Source organism: Tympanuchus pallidicinctus, unplaced genomic scaffold (genome assembly GCF_026119805.1).
Source record: "Tympanuchus pallidicinctus isolate F22 unplaced genomic scaffold, pur_lepc_1.0 scaffold37, whole genome shotgun sequence".
In the NCBI taxonomy this organism is placed as follows: Eukaryota; Metazoa; Chordata; class Aves; order Galliformes; family Phasianidae; genus Tympanuchus; species Tympanuchus pallidicinctus.
This window is the reverse complement of record NW_026294755.1, coordinates 230,330-253,300: the sequence shown is the minus strand read 5'-3', so window position 1 is coordinate 253,300 and position 22,971 is coordinate 230,330. Positions and strand designations below refer to the sequence as shown.

The window sequence follows — 22,971 nt, the reverse complement described above, 5'->3', positions numbered from 1 at the left end:
TTCTGTTGAAAATATTTTTCTTGGGAGAGTATTTGCTGATCCTTACCCATCTTTCACAGCACCTGAGTACACACACTTAATTAAAGACAGTGTTGTAAAGAGCACAGCTTGAGGGCTGATCTTCAAACTCTGCCTCTGACTTCACGGGTGACCTTGGGTAGGTTGGCTGGACCACAGAGTTTCTTGGAGCTCACATTTGAACTTGGTGGGAGCTGCAGGTGGATACGTTGCTGCAGAAGAGGATTTTATATTCCTTCCTGTTTCTAGTGTGTCATCTTTGAGATCCACAAGGGAAAAACAAGCCCCAGGTGTTACATTTCTCTCACAACAGAATCTCCTTAGGCAGCACCAAAACAGATGAGTAAAATGTTTTTCTCATCTTTGGGCCTCTAAACACACAAAGCGTCCATCTAGCTATCTCATCTGATCAAGGGAAATTGCAGAGTTGATCTCCGTGTGTTCTCACCCAAGTTAGTCATGCTACTTCAATTTCACAGAATAAAACCAATTTTAGGGTTGTTTGCAAAGTTGACAGTCCTCCCATGGGATATTTGAATTTATAGTATCAGTATGATTAGCTCAGCTGATGATGACTGTGAAAGAGAGTTCTGACACTCAAAGTAGATGATGAAGTTATAGCCAGGACAAAAGGCTTGTTGCTCTGACAAGTGATTTGTTTAGTGCATATGGGTGAAGTTCATGCCCCTGTTAGAAAGCCAGGAGTTTCTGAAGTCCTCTGCCTTCCCTGAGGTTCTGAGCTTACGCCTGGAGGGTTGAGCAGAAGAGGTTAGAGATGAGTAACTGCTCTGTTAGGAGCTTCACCAGCAGTTTTCTTGTAGTGTCTTAAATGGTAGCACAAGTGCTCATTCAGTATTTTGTTTTTTTGCATCACACCTCCTGGTTCCACTTCTATCCATACTATTATGCTCACTCCAGAGTTGTTGTAATCATAGCTGCTGTAAGGTGCTGCTCATAGAGGCCCAGCATCAGAGATGAATACTTGGATTTTGTGTACATGCATGCGGCGCCTCATTTCGGTAATCACCAAAGTCAGGCACATCCTTCTTTCTGGCCCAGGTTCCCAGAACACAGGCCGGAGTTCACCACCTCCTGGGTACGTTCCTGAGAGGCAGCAGCGCATCGCTCGGCAGGGTTCCTACACCAGCATCAACAGTGAAGGCGAATTCATCCCCGAAACCAACGAGCAGTGTGTGAGTATGAATGTCAGGGTAAAGAAAAGTAAATCCAGCTGTTGAAGAGTTTGCTGCTGCTCTCTGGTCTCTCTTTTTCACTCCTAGAACATGCAGTAGCTGTTAGCAGCTGCTGTTGTTTCCTTGTTCATTTATCAGTGGATAGTGGGATTGAGTGCATTCTAAGCAAGTTGCACAGAATGGCCAGGGTTGGAAGGGACCTCAAGGATCACGAAGCTCCAACCCCCTGCCACACGCAGGGCCACCAACCTCCCCATTTCATAGCAGCCCAGGCTGCCCAGGGCCCCATCCAACCTGGCCTTGAACACCTCCAGGGATGGACGGGGCATCCACAGCCTCTCTGGCAGCTGTTCCAGCACCTCACCACTCTCATAGCAAAGAACTTCCCCCTGACATCCAACCTCAATCTTCCCTCCCTCAACTTTAAACCATTTTCCCTTGCCCTGCTGTTATCAACCCTTTCACAGAGTTGATTCCCCTCCTGTTTGCAGGCTCCCTTTAGGCACTGCAGGCTGCAATGAGGTCACCCCACAGCCTTCTTTTCTCCAGGCTGAATGAGCCCAGCTCCCTCAGCCTGTCTTTGTATGGAGGTGCTCCAGTCCCCTGATCATCTTTGTGGCTCTTCTGGACCCTCTTCAACAGCTCCCTGTCTTTTTTGTGCTGGAGGCTCCAGACCTGGACACAGTGCTGCAGATGTGGCCTCGTAAGAGCAGAGTAGAGGGTGACAATCACCTCCCTGTCCCTGCTGGCCACCCCTCTGCTGATGGAAAGTTTGCTGGTGACACTAAACTGAGTAGTGCAGTCGATGTAGTAGAAGGAAGGGATGCCATCCAAGGGGACGTGGACAGACTTGAGCAGTTGGCCCACATGAGCCAAATGAATTTCAACAAAGCCAAGTGCAAGGTGTTCTACCTGAGGAAGGGAGGGCTCCAGGAGACCTCAGTGCAGCATTCCAGTACTTAAAGGGAGCTTATAAACAGGAGGGAGAATGACTTTTTACACAGGGAGATAGTGATTCTGCAAAAGGGAGTGGTTTTAAACCCAAAGAGGGAAGATTTAAGTTAGATGTTAGGAAGAATTTTTTTACCCAGAGTGTGAACAGGCACCAGAACAGTTGCTCCAGAAAAGTTGTGGATGTCCCATCCCTAGAGATGTTGATTGGATGGGGCTCTGGTAGTGGCAGCCAGCTCACTGCAGGAGGTTGGAACTAGGTGATTTTTAATGTCCCTCCCAAGCCAAGCCATTCTGTGATTTACCATACATCAGGCTTGTTTTTAGATGTGTGCATTCAGTGCCTTTGTTGAGCTGCCAGCAGCAGTTGTCATGCACATTGGTCATTGTCTCCCCACCTCTGAATGAACCCTGCAGTGTTGGTGGTGTTACACATGTATGCTCAGGTTTCCTATTATCAGGCTCATGTTGACCCTCTTGCATTTGAAACTGCAGTTTCCATTCAGAAAAGTAGGAAGTAAGGCCAAAGGGCAGCTTGCAGGTGGAGACAGCAATGCAGTAGCACCAGCTGAGGCCTTCTGTTCCTGAAGTCACTTGGGATGGAACCCAGCACACTAGTTGATTTACTTTCGTTTTCACAGCAGAGTTCTTTATCACCTAAAGCAAAGCAATGGCTCAAATTTGATACGTGCTTAACGGTTTATGTGGAAGATAGAGGAAAAATGTACATTCTAAATAGCTTCCCTCTTCGATTGGACATCCTCCAGGCAAGCAGTAGTAGACTCTAATCATCATGCACAGGCTCTTTTAGGCATCAGACTGATGTTGCCATGTGATTTTTTTTCTGTTGCAGATGCTTGACCCTTTAAGCAGCGCTGAGAACTCGGTGTCAGGAAGCTGTCAGTCCTTGGACAGGTCAGCAGACAGGTACAAATGTATGGGCTGGTAGGAATTCGTGGGCTTAAAGTCAATATGCCAGTTGTACTTATGCAAAAGTGTGTTTTCCATCTCAAATTTTCTTGGAGAGATCTAGGAAATTATTTCCTACCTACAGCCCAAAATATTTCTTAAAAAGAACTAACTGCATTTCAAGTTGGGTTTATTTTCTGGCAAAAACATAGCCCAGCAAACTGGTGCTTGATTAGCTCTGTGTTATAAATACAGAGTTCTGAAGCGTGCCGTTTGTGTGGAGCCTAGAGTCAGAGAACATCTGGCTTCAAGGTATTTAAATCATTCAGACAAGGCTCTACTTGTTCATTTAAAAAAAAAAAACAACAACCTGTTCTAAGGTTACACAAATATATCATTACATTAAATTCCAGTGTTCTGCAAGATACTGTATTAATTCCAAAGATAAATGGGGAGTCTCTTTGCTGCTGCTGATAGTCTGATGGTTTAGATTTTCTCTTCCTTTCCTTTGCTGTTGCTGCTGCCCATCTCATGCAGGTATTAGGAATAGTGCTGCCTTCGAATATTTAAAGTGTGCATGTGAAAGGATATGAATTTTTAAGTGCTTCACATGTAAAATTAACGATTTGAAATAACCTGAAATTCATAAACTGAAATGTTCTACTTAAGTTTATATATGGGCCCCCCCTAAGAGAAGTGTTCTTTGTCAAAGACCAGTCACTTTCTCAGTCTGGGGAATCTAAAATCCACAGAATTGAATTTCCCCTCCTGCAGTCTTTGATTCTGTGAGGGAAGGAAGGGCCCTCGCAACTGAAGCTGTTGGTGAACAGCCATAGGTCCCATTAGCTTGAATAGCAACTGTGGCTTTCCAGCACGTGTAATTTAGGACTTCTGCAAGTTTTTACGATTTCCCAAGCTGATTCCTGTAGGTAGTGTGTGCCTTTATGTTGAATGCCTGAGGTTTGGTTTTGTATCCATCCACATCCTCCACACAGTTTATCAAGTCACAGAGAAGCAGTTACAGTGTGTGAAGGAAAGAAAAATTCCAGATTGTTTCTTGTTGGGGTGGGTATCATCTGGGGAAGCTGCTGTTTTCCTTTGTGTAGTAGGAAAGGAATCTCGTGTGGGAGCCTAAAAGCTGTATAAGGCTCGCTCCATTTGCACTAGTTTACAAAAGATGCAGATAACGTGGCTCTGGCACAGACTGAGTTTGTGTCATCCCTTAAGAGATGCTAAAGGCCTGCTGCCAAACGAGCAGCCGTAATTAGGCTTGCCTTGAGGAGTCCTGCTAATCAAGGAGTAGCATGAGAGATCAGTATTATCAGCAACATTTGTGGTTATGTTCATCTGCTGCTGGTAGAGAGAAAAGTGAAGTGAAGTTTGCATGACAGGAACTCTTAGCCATCGTGTAAACTCATAGGACAACAGTCCTCATTCTCTGCTGCCCCATGAGCAATGTGCTACAGCCTGTATTCTGTTTCTCTCTTCCTCTTAGTTTTGGATTTAACCTTCCGTGTTGCATGGCTGCAGAAAAAAGCACTGGGTCTCAAACCACAGGCAGAGAACCACTGATAAAGTGGCACAGATTGAACAGAAAGGATGACTTCCCACATTGGGAAACAGTCAGGGGCTCAGCCTGATTTTGTTTTAACATGAAATTATTGCAAGGACTCTGATGTGAGAATCACTGCTACCGATGTGCAAATGTATTAGCTTGTGTTTTCAAGTCCTTGCAGGTTTCTCTGCAGTAGCTAGCAAAACTTACTCTTGCCTTCTTTCTTTAATAGTCCCTCATTTCGGAAGTCACGGATGTCAAGGGCACAAAGCTTTCCTGATAATAGACAGGAGTTCTCAGGTATGTCAGTGTCCAGTATGAAGAGCACTTGATCCAGACATGTTCTGCTGTCTGCTGGCTAGCCTCCAAGTTTGCTGCAATGATAAAAATGGAAGACCGGGGGCTGCGTTGATTAAAAAACTCCGAGCTTATTTGTTTCTTACACCTTCCTAAAAATTCTGCTGCCACAGGAAAATTCTGTCCTTAGAAAAACGGGTTCTTTTTGGAAGAGCCTCACTCCTCTTTTTGCATCGACTTTCAGACCGTGAGAATCAGATCTATGACAAAGCTGGGAAAGGTGGCACCTACCCGCGGCGCTACAACGTCTCCATGCAGCACAAGGACTACAATGACGGTGAGTTGTTTTCAGGCCTTCTGTTCCAGTCTTGAAAAAGAAACTGGAGCAATGGCAGCCTCCAGGGACAAGCACAACACCTAGCTGAAGAGCCTTGGAGTGCCCTGGGCCTTGCAGGTAGTGCTGGAGTTATTGCAACCATGCACGGTGCCACCTTTTCAAAGGGAAGATTTCTTTGTTTACTCTGGGCTTACTGCAGGCACCCAGGCTGATCAGTGAGTGGTGGGGTTGAGCAGTGCTCCAGTGTATTCCTACCTCAGGGATTCATCATGCTTCCTAGTTCACGATGCACATGTGCTTCTCAGTCTTTAAAATGAAGATACCAGCATTGTAGAGTCACATCTCTGCTAATTAGCTTTATGGAAATTAATTTCTCCAGGTTCTATAAGGAGCACAAGTTCTTACAGTCTTTGTCTGCATTTTTTATTTGCAAGTCCAGGCATCTTGTCTAGAAAGCCATTCTGTTTGTGTGGTTGTTAGCAAGCCTTGGTGTTTGTATGGTAGCTTGTAGACCAGATTTTTGCTGTGGAAGGCAAGTTCTGTTTAGGTTGACACGTAAGGCTGCTTGGAAGCAGTACTGCACTGAATGCATTACAAAACATCTCCCTTCTGCTTTGGGGGAGTGGTCCAAAGCAGTGCTGAACATCAGATCCATTAGATTTATGTGTGCTGTCTGATCAGCAGTAGATTCTACTTCATGGGAAAAGAACAAAACTTTTCTTTCTATTATTTCTCTTCGCTGCTTACCTTCTGGCCATTGCTATCCAGTTGTAAGGATGTCATTTAGAGATGTTACTGTTCTCCAGGTCGGCGGACGTTTCCCCGGATACGGCGTCACCAAGGGAATCTTTTCACTTTGGTACCTTCAAGTCGTTCCTTAAGCACCAATGGGGAAAACCTGGGCCTGGCATTGCAGTACCTGGACTCCCGGGGGCGCCTGCGGAGTGCTGACAGTGAAAATGCCCTTGCTGTGCAGGAGAGGAACATTCCCACTAAATGTAAGTGATCACCTTGATGCTGGAGGAAGGCTGCTGGGCCTACGGGCAAGAAAGTCTGCTAGAGATTAACTCCAGATCCAATTTGATCATAGCTGGATTTTTAAGAAGCCATTCCAAACCACACAGTCGTGTGGCTCTGTTTTAAGACCAGTCTGACTCACTTTTGAGAGGCCTTTTATTTTTTCCTCAGTTGAGTTCGTTTAGAAGCTGGTGGTAATCCTTGGTCTAGCAATGTCCAGGAAGGCAAGTACTGCTATTGAAGCTTGTCTAGATCTGCGTAACCAAGCTGTTTTCTGCTACTTCCTACTTTGGTTGTAAGATTTAACAAATCGTATTACAGCTCACAGTAATGTGAGTGTGTAAGAAAGATGTTGGGAGTTTATTGTGCTTGAAATAGTTGTCAGGTAAGAATATGTAGTCTTGCACTGGGAACTGGCCTCTCCTCTAGAAAACACTGGAAATTCAGCTTGGAGATAAAAAGGTGTAAGTTGATTGATCTAGATGGCATGTGGGATTCTTAAAACTGCCAGACAAACTTATTTTCTGAATACATTAACATTTATAGTCAAGCTTGCATATTGCAGTTACTTTACTAGTTAAGGACTGTATTTATTTCACTTGCTCCTTGGTAAAAAGATTTGCTTCTATGTTAATAACATGCCTAAGTTGCTGTCTGGGGATCTTTAAGTTATTAAAAAAAAATAATAGAAGAAAGAAATAGGGCATAAGTCATTACTAATGAACTTGAGCCATTCCGTACAGTAACTTAAAGATCAAAATAAAGACATAAAGCCAGCAGAATAAGCAACACACTAAAACACTGATTGGCAGTAAATCTGATTAAATTAGACATGGCAGAGCTAATCTCTGAGCTCTTCTGCGTTGCCTCACCGTCCAGATGGCTGGTTCCTGTTTTTAGTTTTTACAATTTCTTGTTATATACAAAATAATTGGATGCATTGCACTGCATGTGTCTGGTAGTGCCATTTTCAGTGTTAGTTACAGCAGTGGCCTTTGAATAATATGCTTTGTTATCAAGAGCAGTCTGGAAAACTGGGCTCAAGGCTTTCTGGGTCAGGAGACTGCCACCTGTACAATAAGCTGGGCAGCACAGCAGAGCAAGGCCTGATAATTCCCTGCTGACAGCCTCCTGCTGGGGGTGCTGGAGGTGGCTGCTTTAGGTGGTTCTCTTGTGTATTGTTTAGTCTTAATTGTTCAGCTGGTGATGAAGGTACCTGCACTGTCCTCACATTATGGTTCCTACCGTACCAGATTTTGTAGAGAATTATGACTTGTAATTTTTCTGCTCTAGAGATAGCCTTGCAATAAAATCCTTCATGCAGGAGAAGGGACCTCAGACTAAGCAATAATTGGCCAGGTGCTCATAAAGGATGTCCTTCAAGTTGTCCCAGAAGCTTAACAGCCGTTCTTAGCTGGATGGAATTGATGGGACAAGGCTGATCCAGTTCTTCTCATCTAATGCATGCAGTAACTACAGATCAGGTGTCCGAAGGTCGTGTTTAATTGCTGCTCCATCTCTTAAGATTGTGATGTTGTAGAATCCACCCTGCTGGTGGAATGAAATTTCATATTCGTGCCCATTTAGGGAATAACATAAAATGGTGTGTAGTGTGTTTCTATAAAATGTTTCACCATTTCTTTTTAATGGGACACGGAGGGCCTGGGGATCTGAGTTTGGAGTTCTGCCACTCTGATCCTGGGAGAGTCCCTTTTATGTCCACTTCTTCATCTGCAAAGTACTCACTTCAAGCTCTCTACAGTGGGAACTGATCTTTGAAAAGCTCACCGCTGTCTTCAAACAGCACAGCCAAAAAGAAGAATTGTTACTTCTGCTCCTTTTCAGCTCCAAGCGCTCCCATAAATTGGCGACGAGGAAAACTGCTGGGCCAGGGTGCCTTTGGTCGTGTGTATCTGTGCTACGATGTGGACACGGGCAGAGAGCTGGCAGCTAAGCAGGTCCAGTTTGACCCAGAGAGTCCTGAAACCAGCAAGGTAATTCTCTTTGCAGCTGCTAAACTTTGCTTGCAGACTTTGTAATGTGCCTGTATTTGTCTGTCCTCGAAAGCTGGCATCACCGTTCAGTTTGTGCAAGTGTTTCAAGTCATGTGGAGAGGAATAGGAGTCATTTAAAAATTACTTTTCCGTATTATTAACTTCAGCTTGCAACTAAAATCCATTTTCTGGCTTCGCTTTTGGCTCTCTGTTCACAGCTTTTTGGTTTGATGCCAGGTTACTTGAGGAATACTAGACTGCCCTATGTTCCTGGTTAGACATGGAGTGTGATTGAAAGTAAATCCAGAAAGAGCAGGATTTTTCTCTTTTTTAAATGACAAAGGTGTGTGTGCTTAGAAAACCCGTTTCCTAGCTTATATGCTAGTCCCTGCATCAGTTGTACTAATTACGAGCTGCCTGTTTCCACTACTGAGTTCTCCTTATCCTCAAAATAAACTGAACTGTAAGCTAATAGGAACATAATATGACAATGCAGTAGAAACAGTGGAGATGGGAAAGGGCACCTTGAAATTATACACTAGCAAACAGCTTTTGCACAGTGAATGCAAATGAGTTGGCTGTTGGGTTCTCCTGTAGTGTTTGAACAACATACCCTGTTTCCCTGTGTTAAACAAATCCACTCTGAGTCGAAAGAACTAATCCATGAAGATTTAATTATTCTGGTTTCGTGTGGAATATTGGTGCCAAGAGAAGGCCTCAGTTTGTGCACTGTAAGTTATACATGTCTCTGCTGTAAATCTGTCAGTAAATCTGAGCCAAGGGAGAACAGGCCGGGATATACTTTGAAGGCACTGAAACTCCAGACTTCAAACTATCAGTTGGTCCCATTAAGCTGCTTGCAGCCAGCTCCTTGCTCTTGAAGAGCTGTTTTCTCTCCTGAGGTGAGAGAAGCAATTCTGGCAGCTTTTAGTGACACAAGGCTGGAGAGAGTTAAGTGGGACTAATTTGGGGAAAGCCATCATTCCTTTTTCCATAAATCCTCCTTCTCCAGCACCTTTGATGTACAGCCTGCTCATTCCTTGGATTCAGCACGAACCTGATACTTTTCCTGGGCAACAAACATCTCTGATTCAGTCTGAAATTGTTGGATAGCCTTTTTGCCTTTGCACTATGATACCCTGTTGTCTGTGGCAAGAATAGAGCAGAGAATTAGTTTCATGTGCATGCCTGCAGATTCTTTGAAGTAAATAAGAGGGGAAGCAGTTTCTAAGGTTGATCCAAATAAAATCATCAGCACGAATCAGTGCAGGACAAGGTGAGAAAAGAAATTAGGAGCTCTTAGCAGCCATATTCTAGGTATCTCATGGGTTCAGGTTCATACAGAAAGATTCCTGTCCATTCTGTAATGATCTATTTAGACCTTTTTCATACCTGAAATCAGAGCTCGCTGCCATCAGCTTAGTGCTGAGGACTGAGGTTGTTTCTGTACTGTCCCTGAAGAATGCTTTCTGTCACCTTGCCTAAAGCCATTCAGTAAACAGCTGACAGATTCAAGACAACAAAGAAAGGTTTTTTTCTGGTAGTAAATTCAAAGATGATACTGCCTCTGTTCTATTTCTGCACCACTATTACCAGCTTATTATACAGCAAAGGTTAACATGAAGCACTGGTATTGGTTGCCTTTCCCATGAGCTAGGTGAGCCAATGTCATGCAATAGGCTGCATCACTGTAGCAGTGGTCTCATCCTGCCAGTGACGTGAATGGATTTATTGAGATGAAATATTTCCTGGGGCTGGAATCTTATTTTCTCCTCCAACGTCCGTAGGAAGTGAGTGCTCTGGAGTGTGAAATTCAGCTGCTGAAGAACCTCCAGCACGAACGTATTGTGCAGTATTATGGATGCCTGCGGGATCGAGCAGAGAAGACCTTGACCATCTTCATGGAGTACATGCCAGGGGTGAGAGCTGACACAAAGGCAGATGAGTGATTTTGTTGGTCAGGACGAAAGTTTTGCTTCAACTGTGTGATCCAGTGTGTCTTGTACTTGGAATACATTCTCTTTGTCAATCACTAAAGCCAGTTCTGTCCCTCCAGTGTAAATTCGTTCTGCCAAAGTAATTGAAAGAACTTGAGCCAACTTGTAAATTGGGCTAACTGAATTAGCAAAATCACTGCAGCAAACTAGCATAAAACTGACCCTGCAAAAGGGAAACCTTCAACCTGGATCTGTCTGCTGAACTGATTTGTTGCTTGTATCCACAGACATTTGTACCAACACAGCGAAGGGATGCAGAAAGCACACACACTCCTCAAGATATTTTTGCTGTAACGTCCTTGCTTTTCTCAAAAGGGGTTTCACAGAGCAAGAGGTTCTGAGAGCCTCACAAAAAAAGGCTTTAGAAGGGGCCAGAATTCCTTCATGTGCTGGTTGGGTAGATAACATGCTCTCAGCTCTGGGAATTGGATGGAGACTGCGAGATTTGTGGTATGTCTTTTCTTTACCAGTCTGTTCTGCTTGGTTTTGGCACAGGGGTCAGTGAAGGACCAGCTGAAGGCATATGGTGCTCTCACAGAAAATGTAACTCGGAAATACACTCGCCAGATTCTCGAGGGAGTCTCATACCTTCACAGCAACATGATTGTGCACAGGGACATAAAGGGTGAGATCAGCTGGTGATTTATGGATACGCCACGTGCTAAAGGAACTCAGAAAACGAAACCAAATGTTAAGGATTCGTTATCCTCGTTGGGGCTTCTGAACGTTGCTTTGTATCAGTGTCCATTTGTCTTGTGTCCTGACCAGGCCTTAGGGAAGGGGGTGTTGTGGGCTGGGTGAGGGAAGTTGGGATATTTCCTGCACAGAGCCTGAGAGCAGGGCAGTTGGTGTTTATAGTAAGGAAGACTGCGAGCCTTTAATTCGTTCTTAGGACTGCTCAGCTGCAACTCCTCCTCTTTCTCTGTCTCCTCAGCAAAATGAGGTTAAGTTGCCTCCTAACTTTCACTGCCCTCTTAACACGTTTGTTTCCTTGTGGATTCTCTTCTGATTTCCTTTCTGACCAAAGTACTGTTTCTCAGCTGATAAACATACAATTGCTGCAAGAGCCCTATGCCTTCCCTTGTCAGTCTTGCTTACCTCAGGCTCTTGTGACCTGCTCTGTCTAAGAGACCTCTGTAACCTTCCTTGTAGAGCTTGTGTGATTAGACTTTAGTCTTCCTCTTCCCAGTATAACCTGATGGAGCCAGGCAGTCTCCTTAAGAGTTAATGTCAACACTTGTGGCACACACCACACAATTTTTTTTCTGTGCTCTGGGGGGACAGAAGCATTGCTTGCTGCAAGAAAAATATCTCCTTGTTCCTGCCTATAAATCTTCATTGCCTTCCCTCTAGGGCTGGCAAAGGGAAATGAGCTGCTGATTCATGAATAACACCTTGTATACTGCTCACATGGTGTTCTATACCAAATGATTTTCTACCAATGGATTATTCACTAGTCTACACCTATCTTCTAAAGCAAACTGTTAATTTGTCTCCAGGGTGCAGGATGGAAAGTGTTGTTATTCTGAATTCAGCTCTCCCAGTGGGAAAGTAAAGTGGCAAAGCCATCTCAGAACACAAATTTTACTGGAGAGCAGACGAGTTCACATAGGCATATAGCAGATAATGGCAAAAAAAGAGTTCTTGATCCTATCGCAGCTTTGAAGGAAGGTTTGTTGTGTGTATGTCTCTAAGCCTTAGCTTGTATCCACACGTAAGGTATCCTCTTAGTTTGCTTTTTTTTCCCTCTGCGTTTCATGTTCAGGACCTCTGACCAAGTAAAGTGGAGATTGACTTGTTTATTGTAGGAGTTCAAAGTGGTTTAATTAGATACATCTGCTAAGCATTGCTTTCTGGTCAGCTGGGTATATTCATCAAAGCAGTATCCAAATAAAATCCTTTTCTACACAGCTATGTACTATCTAAGCCATTGGCCTAGGGGCCCTCTATAGTTTGTCTGAACTGTTTACAGGCAGTGTAACAATGACAGTGCTGACTCAGCTCTCGTTTCCCCTCCCCCTTCGCTTCCTTATGTTTTCCCCTGAAGTTTTTCCCATTTGCAGCCATTAACAGTTGGCTTGTCTACAGCCCGAAATAAAGAAATGATGTTTAGCAGGTCACCTGGGGCTTAACAGGGAGAAAGCCTTAGCATGAGCCTGGGTATTTCTGGGTTAGATATCAACTCTGTAGGCTGCAGATCCAACAGCTGGATTGCATGAAAACAGCTGTCTCTATTCTTTTTCTTTTTTTCCTTCTTGTCCAGGAGCCAATATTCTCCGTGACTCTGCTGGGAATGTGAAGCTTGGGGACTTTGGGGCCAGCAAACGGCTGCAGACAATCTGTATGTCTGGAACAGGCATCCGCTCTGTCACTGGCACTCCATATTGGATGAGCCCAGAGGTGATCAGCGGAGAGGGCTATGGAAGAAAAGCAGACGTATGGTGAGGGTTTAACTTTCTGCCCATGGATCCATTTACAACTTTTCTGGACGCTTGCATTCTGTTAACTGTATATCCAAATTCAGATTTTGTCTGGATCGAAAGGGAGAGCAGTTTAAGGTGAACTGGAGCAGTTGGCTTGAACTTAAGGCTAGACCCACTGCAGACTGTGCTTTGCCATGTCAATACACTACTGCTCATTTAATGTGCAGGTAAAATTTTCCATTCATTCCTCCCTCAAGCTGATAGCTAATTCTCTGACTTTCTGGCGTGAGGTTTCCACCCTTCTTATGTCCTTTATGTTGATAAGAGACTGAAGATTGTTTGGGGAGAGTCCATTCATTTTGTTGTAAAATGAGAGGTATGCTTATAACACTGGAAATGAAAGGAATAGAATTTGAGTATGTTGACAAAGCCTGAAAGGAAAGATGCCCAAACCTGGAATAACACACAAGATAGAGGCCAGATCAGAGGTGATCTAAAGTATGCGTGAATGGAAACTGTAGCCCTGCTATTATTGGCATAGCCAGGAAATATCCTCTACCGAAAGGAAAAAGCAAAATGGTCCTGTGTCAAAATGTTAGTTTTGGAGGCCTCAGGAAGGTAAGATTATAAAACCAAGCTAAACGACAGCAGCATAAAGTATGTTTGTGTCTCCACAGTCAAGCAAGGCCTGTCCTGTTTCCCATACAGTCAGTGAATGGAAGCATAGCTGGAAGTTAACTTGTATGCAAAGAGTTAAGCTCTTCAGAGTCTCCCAGTTGGGATTCTTTGGGAGAGAATGGAACACGTGCCCTTCCCCCTGGATTGAGGGAGTTGTGGGTTTCCTTTTGGTGCTGACAGTCCATTCCCATCAAAGAGATGCTGCCGTTGGCTGGGCTCCAGTTCCTACAATCCCAATAATTATTTGGGGGAGTGGGGGGAGGTCAGAATTTTCCAGCGCAGTTTTAGTCCCAGGCTGGAAGCGTACGGCCAGGAGGCTCAAAGACGTAACAAATCCAGCCACCTGGCTTCCCGCCACTGCTGCAGGCCCCTCTCCAATTTTCTTTTTCCTAAACAGCAGAATATGTGAGCTATTTGTTATTGCTGGAGTGACTTGACATGAAAAACATTCCTGCTGTTTGCTGAATATCTTAAAGAAACCGGATCTGCTTAAACGGTATAAATCAGTCTAAACAATAATATATCCCTGCCTGCTCTTGTGCAAACCCCCAGCACTTCAGCACACATGGTTTGCATTTTCTGTACTCTCTTCTAGTAAGTCTTAAATGGCTGGAAATCAGTGTAAAAATTTCACGTTGGATTTTAAATGTTGTCAAAAAGTCATTTCTTGCATATTCATTGGATTTAATTCCTTTCCTCTCTTGTCTTGGCAAGTGATGCAAGTCTGCCTCTGAAAATGTCTTTTCTTTGTATTTCACTTCAAAAGAGGGTTTAGTTTAAAGGCAGAAGCAGCAATCCTGCTTATTTAATGGAGCGATGTGAACAGAACACAGAAGTGGGTGTTCAAGTTCAAGTTGCTTAATCTGTGGCCTTGAGGAAGCAGTTAATCCTTTTTGAGCAAAATACAGTCACTGTTGTACTACAGAAACCCATCTTTCTTGTGAAAGCATTGGTGTCACACTTGCTGCAGAGAGGTGGCCCAGCCACATCCATCCTCACAGTCACATTTTTGCCTTGAGTTACCCTGCAGAGCCCCACTAACTGCACTAGGAGTTTTGCCTTCACACGGTGGTGCAGCTGCTCTGCTGACATTTTTAACCTGCTGCCTTCTGGGTTTACAGCAGTCAGTTTTTGCCTGTCTAGGATGCTTGATTCCTTGTGGAGATGGCAGCTTTCTCACCTGGATGTTCTGAGACAATGCAGTGGAAAGGGATTTTGCTGAAATGGCTCTGTGGGGTCAACCAGCACTGATTCATTCATAAAGGTGGACTTTATTTAGTTCAAAAGTACATTTTCTACCTTGCAACCCAGCAGCAGCATGAGCAGCTCCTGAAATACCATTGAGGTCCAGCAGCACCTTTAGGGGCCTCTCGTGTGCACCCTTACTGTTAGTACAACTGCTTACTGAGAGTGGAGTGAGAGCAAAGGAGAGCTGGACAGATGGCATTTCACAGAGAACCACAGTGGAAACCAGCCTCCCTGTCTCAGCACTTTATTGCTAGCTTGACAGTGGTAAAGGCAGCAAAGTTGGCAGATCTGGCTCAGAATCTATGCACACATGGCACTCTCTGAGCACAAAGCCATTTTATTTCAGAGCAGAGCTGTACCTTGATGTTGGCTGCCTGGAAGTCCTCTCTGAACACTGTGCTTTACTGTATGAGTCGGTTCTCACTTCTTTTTTCCCATCTGCTTTTCCAGGAGCCTCGGTTGTACTGTTGTGGAAATGCTGACAGAGAAACCACCCTGGGCAGAGTACGAAGCCATGGCAGCCATTTTCAAAATTGCCACCCAGCCAACCAACCCCCAGCTCCCTTCCCACATATCAGAACATTGCCGGGACTTCCTAAAGCGAATCTTTGTGGAAGCCAGGCACAGACCCTCTGCTGAAGAGCTGCTCAGACATCAGTTTGCACAGCTCCAGTACTGAATTACCTCCCTTGCTAGCGGCTCCTGCTGGGCTCTCAGTGCTCCATCTGGTGTAGTTGCAACTGCCCATTGTGGTGCTGCGTCTTCAAAATGCCAACTCAGCTGTCCTAGTCCTTTGGGGAAGTTATACCAAGGAACCTAGGGTCTGCCCTTGTGCCTGATACCTTTGTTTGCTGGACTAATGTTTATTCTACCGACAGCTGTCCAAACAGAGCTGCGTTTTGCCCTAGTTACCTTGATGTGAAATTGTAGCTGGCTGCGTGTTTTCTGCGGGCCCAAGAATGGGAATGTAAGAAGTGTCTCGCTGGTTGAACCTAGAAGAAATCTGAACCGGTGTGGGAACTGGAAGAGCTACCCTCTCCATAACAGAAACGTGCTACAGCTTTCAAGATCAGCTTTCTACAAGTGGTTACTCGTGTGGGTCACTGTTTTCCAGACTTCTAGGGCTTTAGAGATATCTGGAGTACATGAATCCAGCAAAAAGCCATGTGTCATTGAGCATGCGCTCGCTATATTATATATTTTTCTTCTTAAGTATTCAGCATCTGAAGGTGTTCAGAAAATATTGATTCAAAAGTATGTGAATAGTGTTATTTTATAATGAAACCATGGATTTGGGGGTGGGGGCGAGGGAGGTCTTTCTAGCTAAATGTCAGGATAATCAGAAATGTTGCAGCAGAATGCAATCACTCTAGAGCCTGAGAAAAGGGCTCTCCCACCGACGTTGGAAAATCCAGAGCTTGATTTCCAAGGCTTGATCTGTCCTAGCATTAAAGCAGTGTTGGTTCGTTTGTGCTCCTGGTTCATCTCCCTGAGGCTGCTGGGTCTGAAGAAAGCCCTGCTGGAAGGGAGTCGTGCAGAGCAGCTTTTTGTTGCACCAATCATTTTGGCTGGTAACATTTTTACTATCCCTTAAACCAAAGATAGTTAACCTGGTGCCTGGGAATTTACTTCAGGAAAAGCTTAGGTGTTCCTTTGGTGGCCCAGCCTAGTGGAAAATTAAGGAAATGGATTGCCTTTTTTCACGTGGAGAATTTGCTGGACAGCAATTTTACTTGTGCACATTAAGTCAGAGTCAAGCTCATCCCCTCACGGTGTGCATTGTGTTCTATATGCATGCAGGTGTTCATTTTAAGGTTCCCATAAAATGTTTTGACCCCATTTAAATAAGCTTTTGTTCAGATTAAGTCAGTGGAACAAAGAGAACGCTTGTAATGCTAGCAGATGTCTGAAACTATCTGACCAAGAGGAGAGTTACAGAGATCCCCATACAGGCATGTTACAAACGGATACATCCAAGCCATTCTGCATTTGTGTGTAGCACACCTCTGGTAACAGAGTTCCTGATGGCTTACTGCCCACAAATCCTGCATTGGGACACCAGTGGTCCTTATTTCACACAGGAGAGCAGCAGCTTTTAAGTGCTGGGGGTTCCTGAGTTAATTAAAAGTGTCCTGCATGAAATAAAACTAAGAGAAGCAAGCAAATTACTTGCTAAAGTATTGCTTCATAGAGCAACACTGAAGGTGTTCTCTTGTATTGGAAACCACTTTCCAAAGGGCCCACATGCTTTTCTCTTCCCCCAAAAAACCTGGAAAGTTGCTTCATGATGCAGCAAAATTAACAGGAATTCATGTTAAGCTCTTGACAGGATAAAGCAAGTTTTAATGTGAGCTTAGGATCCTTGAACACACCACGAATAATAGGATATTGAATTAGAAGAGGGGGAAAAAAAAAAGAAGAAAAAAAAAGCCTGGAAAAGATTTAACAATCTTGTTTTTTTTCTGTGCCAAACTCAGAGCAATATGTAATGGGTGGAAGCAAGTTAGTGTTGGTTTCACTTTCGGGCTCTCCTGCACTGCTACAAGGATGCACTGTTTCAGTTTCAGGCACTTAGGGGGATTTTATTCTCATGAAAGCCCTTGTTCTGTAATTTATTGAGTGAGAGCACTTCTATTGATCTCCTTAGAGCCTGGAACTTGACTCCAAATTGTCCAATGTGTGGCCTGACTTTCGGCCTGCGCTTCACTATTGCTTGCACCAGGGGGAAGTGAGGGCATGACGCTGCTGTTCTGTTCTGGGGAGCATCTGACACCACTTGGCTGCAGTGTAAATGGCTTCAGAGGGATGCCAAGGCCTTCCTGCAGCCTTGACAGGAGTGGTCAGCAGTCCTATGTGGCCCGGTAGCACTCTTCAAGCCTTGCAACTACAAATATACCAAAGATTGGAATCTTTAATTGCCCCCCTTGAACCTGCAGATGCACAGGAGCAATGTCGATCCTTTCCACATAGGCTTCTCTCTTCCCTTGGCTTGTCCTCATCAAACAGAGACCCCCTTCCGTGGTCTTTCCTTGCTGTCCCACACGTTGTGATTTGGGAGAATAGGGCATGAGGAAATGGTGTCACTTTTAATATTTCAAAGCAACGAAATCCTCAGGATCTGTTGTGGCTTTTACCTCATACGCATCATGGAAGGCTGTTCCAGAGCAAAGCAAAGAGCATCACGGACTGATGGGCTCAGTCCTTTCCCTGCCAGAGCTTCTGGTCCTTCCCACCACCTCTGCTGAAATGTGCCTACTCCGTGTATACACTTGTATTCCAGTCTGTATTAATGAAAGCCAATAGCAGTCGTACAGCGACAGAGAACATGGGGTGCCAGCTTGGACTTCTTGTATTCCAGTCCCTGACCCAATGCCACCCGTTCGGCACAGGAACAAGCCAAAGCATTACTTGTGTGTTTGGAGATGCACTTTTATGAATGTAGTTTATATCGCTCTTTTTTAGCTCTTTTTACATCATGTAAACGGTGATGCCTCATACTTTTTTTTTTTTTTTTTTTTAATTTATATCGTAAAAGATCATATTTGGTGATTTTTATATATATCGACTCGACTGTTATGGGGTTGGGGGGAGGATGGGAAATAAATTTGACGCCTTTATGAATTTAAAAAGGAAAAAAAAAGCAGCTGGTTTTGCAGAGAATTCACTGATGGTTTATAACGAGTAGAGCCAAGCCAAAATGCCTTCTTTGTTTCCTCACAGCCATCTTGATTATGGGGAGATCTGGATTCTGATGTCCACTGCTGCACTGAATAACCTTGAGGCTGGCATCTGTCCTGCAGTCTCTTTGTGCAGCCCTGACAGCAAGAAAAATGCAAGCGGACGTAAATGTAATGACAGCCCTGAACTGAGTTACATCTGGCCTCTTGATCCTGGCAGGATTGGGAGAAAATGGGAATAAACTTGTTCAGAGGAGGGTGGCCAGGCTAAAGCAAAATGCTGCGTCCATTCCAAATGTCGCTTTGTGTTTTCAGCTGTTCCTGCCTGGGAGGGAGATGGAGCGACTGCTTTGCATTGATGGGAGGTGCTGCACAAGTGGAGGAGATTCATATTTTTTTTAACCAAATGTATTTTATCAGAGTGCTGCTATCCTGGAACAGCCGAAACTTCGAGCAGGAAAATGTTGGAGGTTCCCATCAGAGAGGAGCTTTGGGAACAGAGGATTTGGCAAACTGTGAGCTTGTCAGGAAGCAAACTGTTGGCATTTTGGTCTTGGCGTGACGATTCTGTGCATTCCAGGTTACTGGCTTCTTCTCCAGTAAAATCTAATATTTGCCTATTCCGATTGCTGCACATTGCAGCAATTTTCACATTTTTGGAGTAATATTCCACAGGACTTGGAGATACTCCAAAGATTTCCCTTTGCCATTAATTACCAAAACAAATTGACCCAGAGGGACGTTGGTACCCACTCAGGTGAGTGGGTATTTCCAAGTGCCAAGAGAGCACAGATAATCTATGAAAGCTGGGCAAGTGTGGGCAAAGCTCAGATATTTAAAGCTCTACAGGGAAAGGACTGGATCAGATCCCCGTGACTGGTGCTCAGGTTAATACTGCTGGGTGGAAAGATTTTATGTATTTGAATATCTGCTGTCCTGTCACCTGTATGCCTGTGGAGCTGGGAGCATTCAATGTTCTGTGGGTTAATGATATTTGGGCTTCAGGTCTTTCAACACCAACCTTATTCAGGAGCAAATTGACCAGCAGCTCTGAATTCCCCAGCTAGGAAAGGCCTAAAGGTGGTTTTGACATGTGGAAAAGGACACAGTTGCCCATCAATGCCTGCCTGACATCAGCTGTGCAGAGCAGGCAGAAGTTGCTGTAACCTGGATTGTGCAGAAGACCTTGAACCAGTATCTATATGTACCGACCGGGGGCTTGCAGTGCAAAGCCAGGCCAATGTATCGTTTTATTTACAATAAAATTATCATTTATATGAAAGCCTTTTCGGTGGCTGTTTGCAGTGCAGCATCCGTTACTTCCTATGCAAGCAGTGCTTCTGGATAAGTAGGTGGGACAGCTAGTTTTAACCAAGGACCTTAACTGAAAGATGAATTCTGTGCTCTCAGGGATGCATTGTTTGGGACAGGTGGAGAAGTGTCCTATTTGGGAAGCGTTGCTCCTTGGGTCAGGTGAGTGTGTCCTCTACAACGCTGCCTCTGGGGAAGGTCACTTCCATCCATTCTCACTCTTCCAAGAGGTAGAATGGCTCTGTCTAGATATTTTTTTTTCACTGCTGTTGTTGTTAGAGTGTAAAAATAGCGGTGTCTTCATTTCACCTTGCAGGAGGGGAGCTGGGCTGCTCTGTTGGCTCTGCACGTGGAGAGTCTGCGGATGGAGAGCAGAAGCTGAGCTTTGGATCGTGCTTTGTGAGTGAGTTCTTCAGTCCAGACGTGGGTCTGTAAATGGTCCTCATTCACCAGTGCCTACAGAGTTGGATTGTCATCAGGCAAAAGGGCAGCAAGACCACGAGGAGATGTTTGCATGATGGTGTTTGCCCTGGCTGGGATGCTTTGCTTCAGTTGGGAGCTCGTGGGAACCCCAGAGAGGTTGCTAAGTGAATAACTGCAGCTCCAACTTGTGAAGCTCAGCCTGCTTGAAAGCATTTATTCCGAATATCTGGAAGCTGTTCCTGAATTGTTTCTCCCTTGGCTGTGTTGTTGGGTCATTTTATAAAGCAAGGACATGGGGAAGTGAGGCCGGTGGGCTTCAGGTAAATGTGAGACACCACGAGCTCTGCTGCCAGAATTGATGCCGTCCAGCAAAAGGGAGCTCTTGCATGGAGTGTGCTGAGGATTTGGGCAGGGTAAGCCTAGCTGTCCTGAAGTAGTGAGGGAATGGGTGCCCACACTTCCAAATATTTTCAGGCTTTATTTTTTTTCCAGCATACTATCTTAGGAAAGGACAGAAATAGCGTTCCTGTAAAGTCAGTCTGCAGTGCTTGCTCAGATACTCATTTTTTCCTGGTACTGTTCTGTGTTTATGAGCTTGGCATGAGTGCCATTGTCACTTGAGCAGTGGATTGAATGCCTTGAGTCCCCTGAGATGCTGGGCCAGAGCCACGACTTTCCCTGCAGTCTCCCTTTCCCAGGTCAGCACGTAGTTTGTTTCTATGTCCACCAAACACAGAAATATTTGTTAATGTTAAATGTGAACAACTAAGAATAAATGGGTTAACAGGCTGATGCAATAGGAACCCCTGCACGTGAAACAAGTACATGTGTGCCTCTTGTGTGCTCTTCCAAAACTGATGAGAAGCAGACAACTGAAGCTGCATCAGAGCCAAAATGTCCTGTGGGACCAGGCACCGCCGTCTGTGCTGATGCTGTGTTGAGGGACATGGTTTAGTGGCAGCTGTTGGCAATAGGTGAACGGTTGGACTGGATGAGCTTTTAGGTCTTTTCCAACCTTGGTGATTCTATGATTCTATGATTCTATCTCCTGCTGCTTCCTGACTTCTCTTTGTGTTACAACCTGAAATTCCCACTTGTGCCACAGGCCAAGTTGAGAAGCTCACGGGCTCTGAAAACTTGTTGCTTTGGGACGCCTTTCCCAAAGCTGAGGCTTTCCCTCTCCTAACTGCTCTGTTGATCAGTTGTGACGTTTACTATAAGGATGAACGTGAGATTTATGCATCAGGGCTGCAGGATGGCCTGTTCACTCCTGGGCTGCCCTCTCAGGAGCAACACGCTCCACAGAAATGCTGTGTTCCATGAGTGCAGTGTGTGGTCCTGCCTTGCATCTTCCCCACGCTGCTTCTTGGGTGGTTTGGAGCAGGGGGTGGGAGAGGAAAGTGCAAACTCGGGTTGGAGGTGGGAATGATCTGCCACAAGGAGTGACCAGTGCACAAAAGGAATGAGCCTAAAAACCTCAACTGCTTTCCCCACTCCCCCCCCCTCTCATCAATGGTGTTATATTTGTAATGTGGCTCAAGGGAAGGTGACTCAAGGTAAGTTTTCTCTTTAAATCCAATGCTGCACAGTTCTGAAGCAAATGTAATTTCAAATCCTCAAAGAGGCTGGTTATATTAGACTGCTGTGGCTATTTCTGTTAGCATTGTAAAGTCTTAACTAGGAACAACGTCTTCTGGATTTTATACCATGTGGGTGTATTGCACGAGATCCAAGAAATGCTGGCACAGTTTGCTGCCCCGTCCTCTGTTCTGCTGGTGTGGAGCTCTGCCTAGTGCTCGTTCTGCATCTTCAGTGCAGGCCCACATCTCTGCAGTGGAGGAGAGGAAATGCAGGTGGCACTGTGGCATCGTGCTACATCTAAGCACAACTTCCGAGCTCCGTGCAGCCTCCCCAGTAGCTGTGATGCTGCAGCCATCTCCCCAGCTCTTCCTCCCCACCCCAAAGGCTGCGGGCTGCCCTCTGAGCCCAGCAGTGCGGACGGTTTCCTCCCCAAATAGCTCCAAACACCCATCCCAACTGCGGGTGCCGCTGCGCGGTGCTGCCGAGCCGCACCAGGGGGAGCACGGAATGCTTCTCCAAGCTGGTGGCTGGCTCCTGGCCGCTCGGAAACTTCCAATAAAAGCTGGGACGGTGTTTGGCAGCTGTGTGTGCTGGGAACCTCCTGTGGTTCTCTTCTTCATGGGTACTTACGCTGTTAAGTCTTACTCCAGCCAGCTGTGGGTCTGAGCATCCCGAATCGCAGGAACTTGAGCATCCGGCACCAGCAGATCGCTGCTGGCAGCCAGAAGGATGGAGGATTCGAAAGGGAATGAGACTCATCCTAAAATCAGCTGGATCTTAGAGAAACATTAGGGGCAAGGAGTGCTTTTGGCCCTTTCTTAATCTTTGCCTTACAAAAACCTCACAGCTGGAGAAGTTTTAAGCTGGGGGTTCTGTTCTGCTTCAGCTTTTGGTATTCGCTGGGAAAGTGTGTGTAGTCACTTGTGCAGAACATCCTTCACACACACCAGGCAGATCAGATAAGCTCAGGGCATTGTTTAAGACATCTTCCCATGCACTCTACCACTAGGGCTTCCCTGTGCACGGAGCCTGGTAGGTTAATCTGGGAAGCAGAGTTTGCCATTAGCAGCTTTGTGTGCTGCGTCCATCCAGGGAGATGCAGCAGTGATAGAAGCATTTCTCCCTGTGTGTGAATTTGATGCTCATCAGGTTCACTTACGTGTCCCCCCCAGACCCCCCTCAAACTGTGGTGTCTGGGTCAGCTTTCTGTTCTCAGAATGAGAAAAGGGGGACTGCAGAAAGCAGCGGTAGAGAAGATACAGATAGACTCTGAAGACCTTGTGCCTCTTGGTATTTCGTGTTCCTTCCATTTCTGCTGCATCAACAACGCCCATATGAAAAGGGGGTATAGGAGAGTAGTAG

General features: G+C 45.2%; 1 protein-coding gene across 2 annotated transcripts in view; it reads left to right on the top strand.

Moving 5' to 3' along the window:
• MAP3K3 (mitogen-activated protein kinase kinase kinase 3) overlaps positions 1-19,576 on the top strand; it is a 42,013-nt gene extending 22,437 nt beyond the window's left edge. Inside the window, exons 9-18 of one of the 2 annotated variants that reach the window (XM_052699498.1) lie at positions 1,078-1,211; positions 3,016-3,089; positions 4,859-4,926; positions 5,168-5,260; positions 6,067-6,258; positions 8,123-8,271; positions 10,059-10,190; positions 10,764-10,893; positions 12,532-12,709; positions 15,068-19,576. In XM_052699498.1, coding sequence (XP_052555458.1) covers positions 1,078-1,211; positions 3,016-3,089; positions 4,859-4,926; positions 5,168-5,260; positions 6,067-6,258; positions 8,123-8,271; positions 10,059-10,190; positions 10,764-10,893; positions 12,532-12,709; positions 15,068-15,296 — 1,379 coding nt within the window. In that variant the 3' untranslated portion in view covers positions 15,297-19,576. The remainder of the gene's footprint in view (positions 1-1,077; positions 1,212-3,015; positions 3,090-4,858; positions 4,927-5,167; positions 5,261-6,066; positions 6,259-8,122; positions 8,272-10,058; positions 10,191-10,763; positions 10,894-12,531; positions 12,710-15,067) is intronic. The other variant, XM_052699499.1, reaches the window with a different exon arrangement.
• Positions 19,577-22,971: the final 3,395 nt, after the last annotated feature.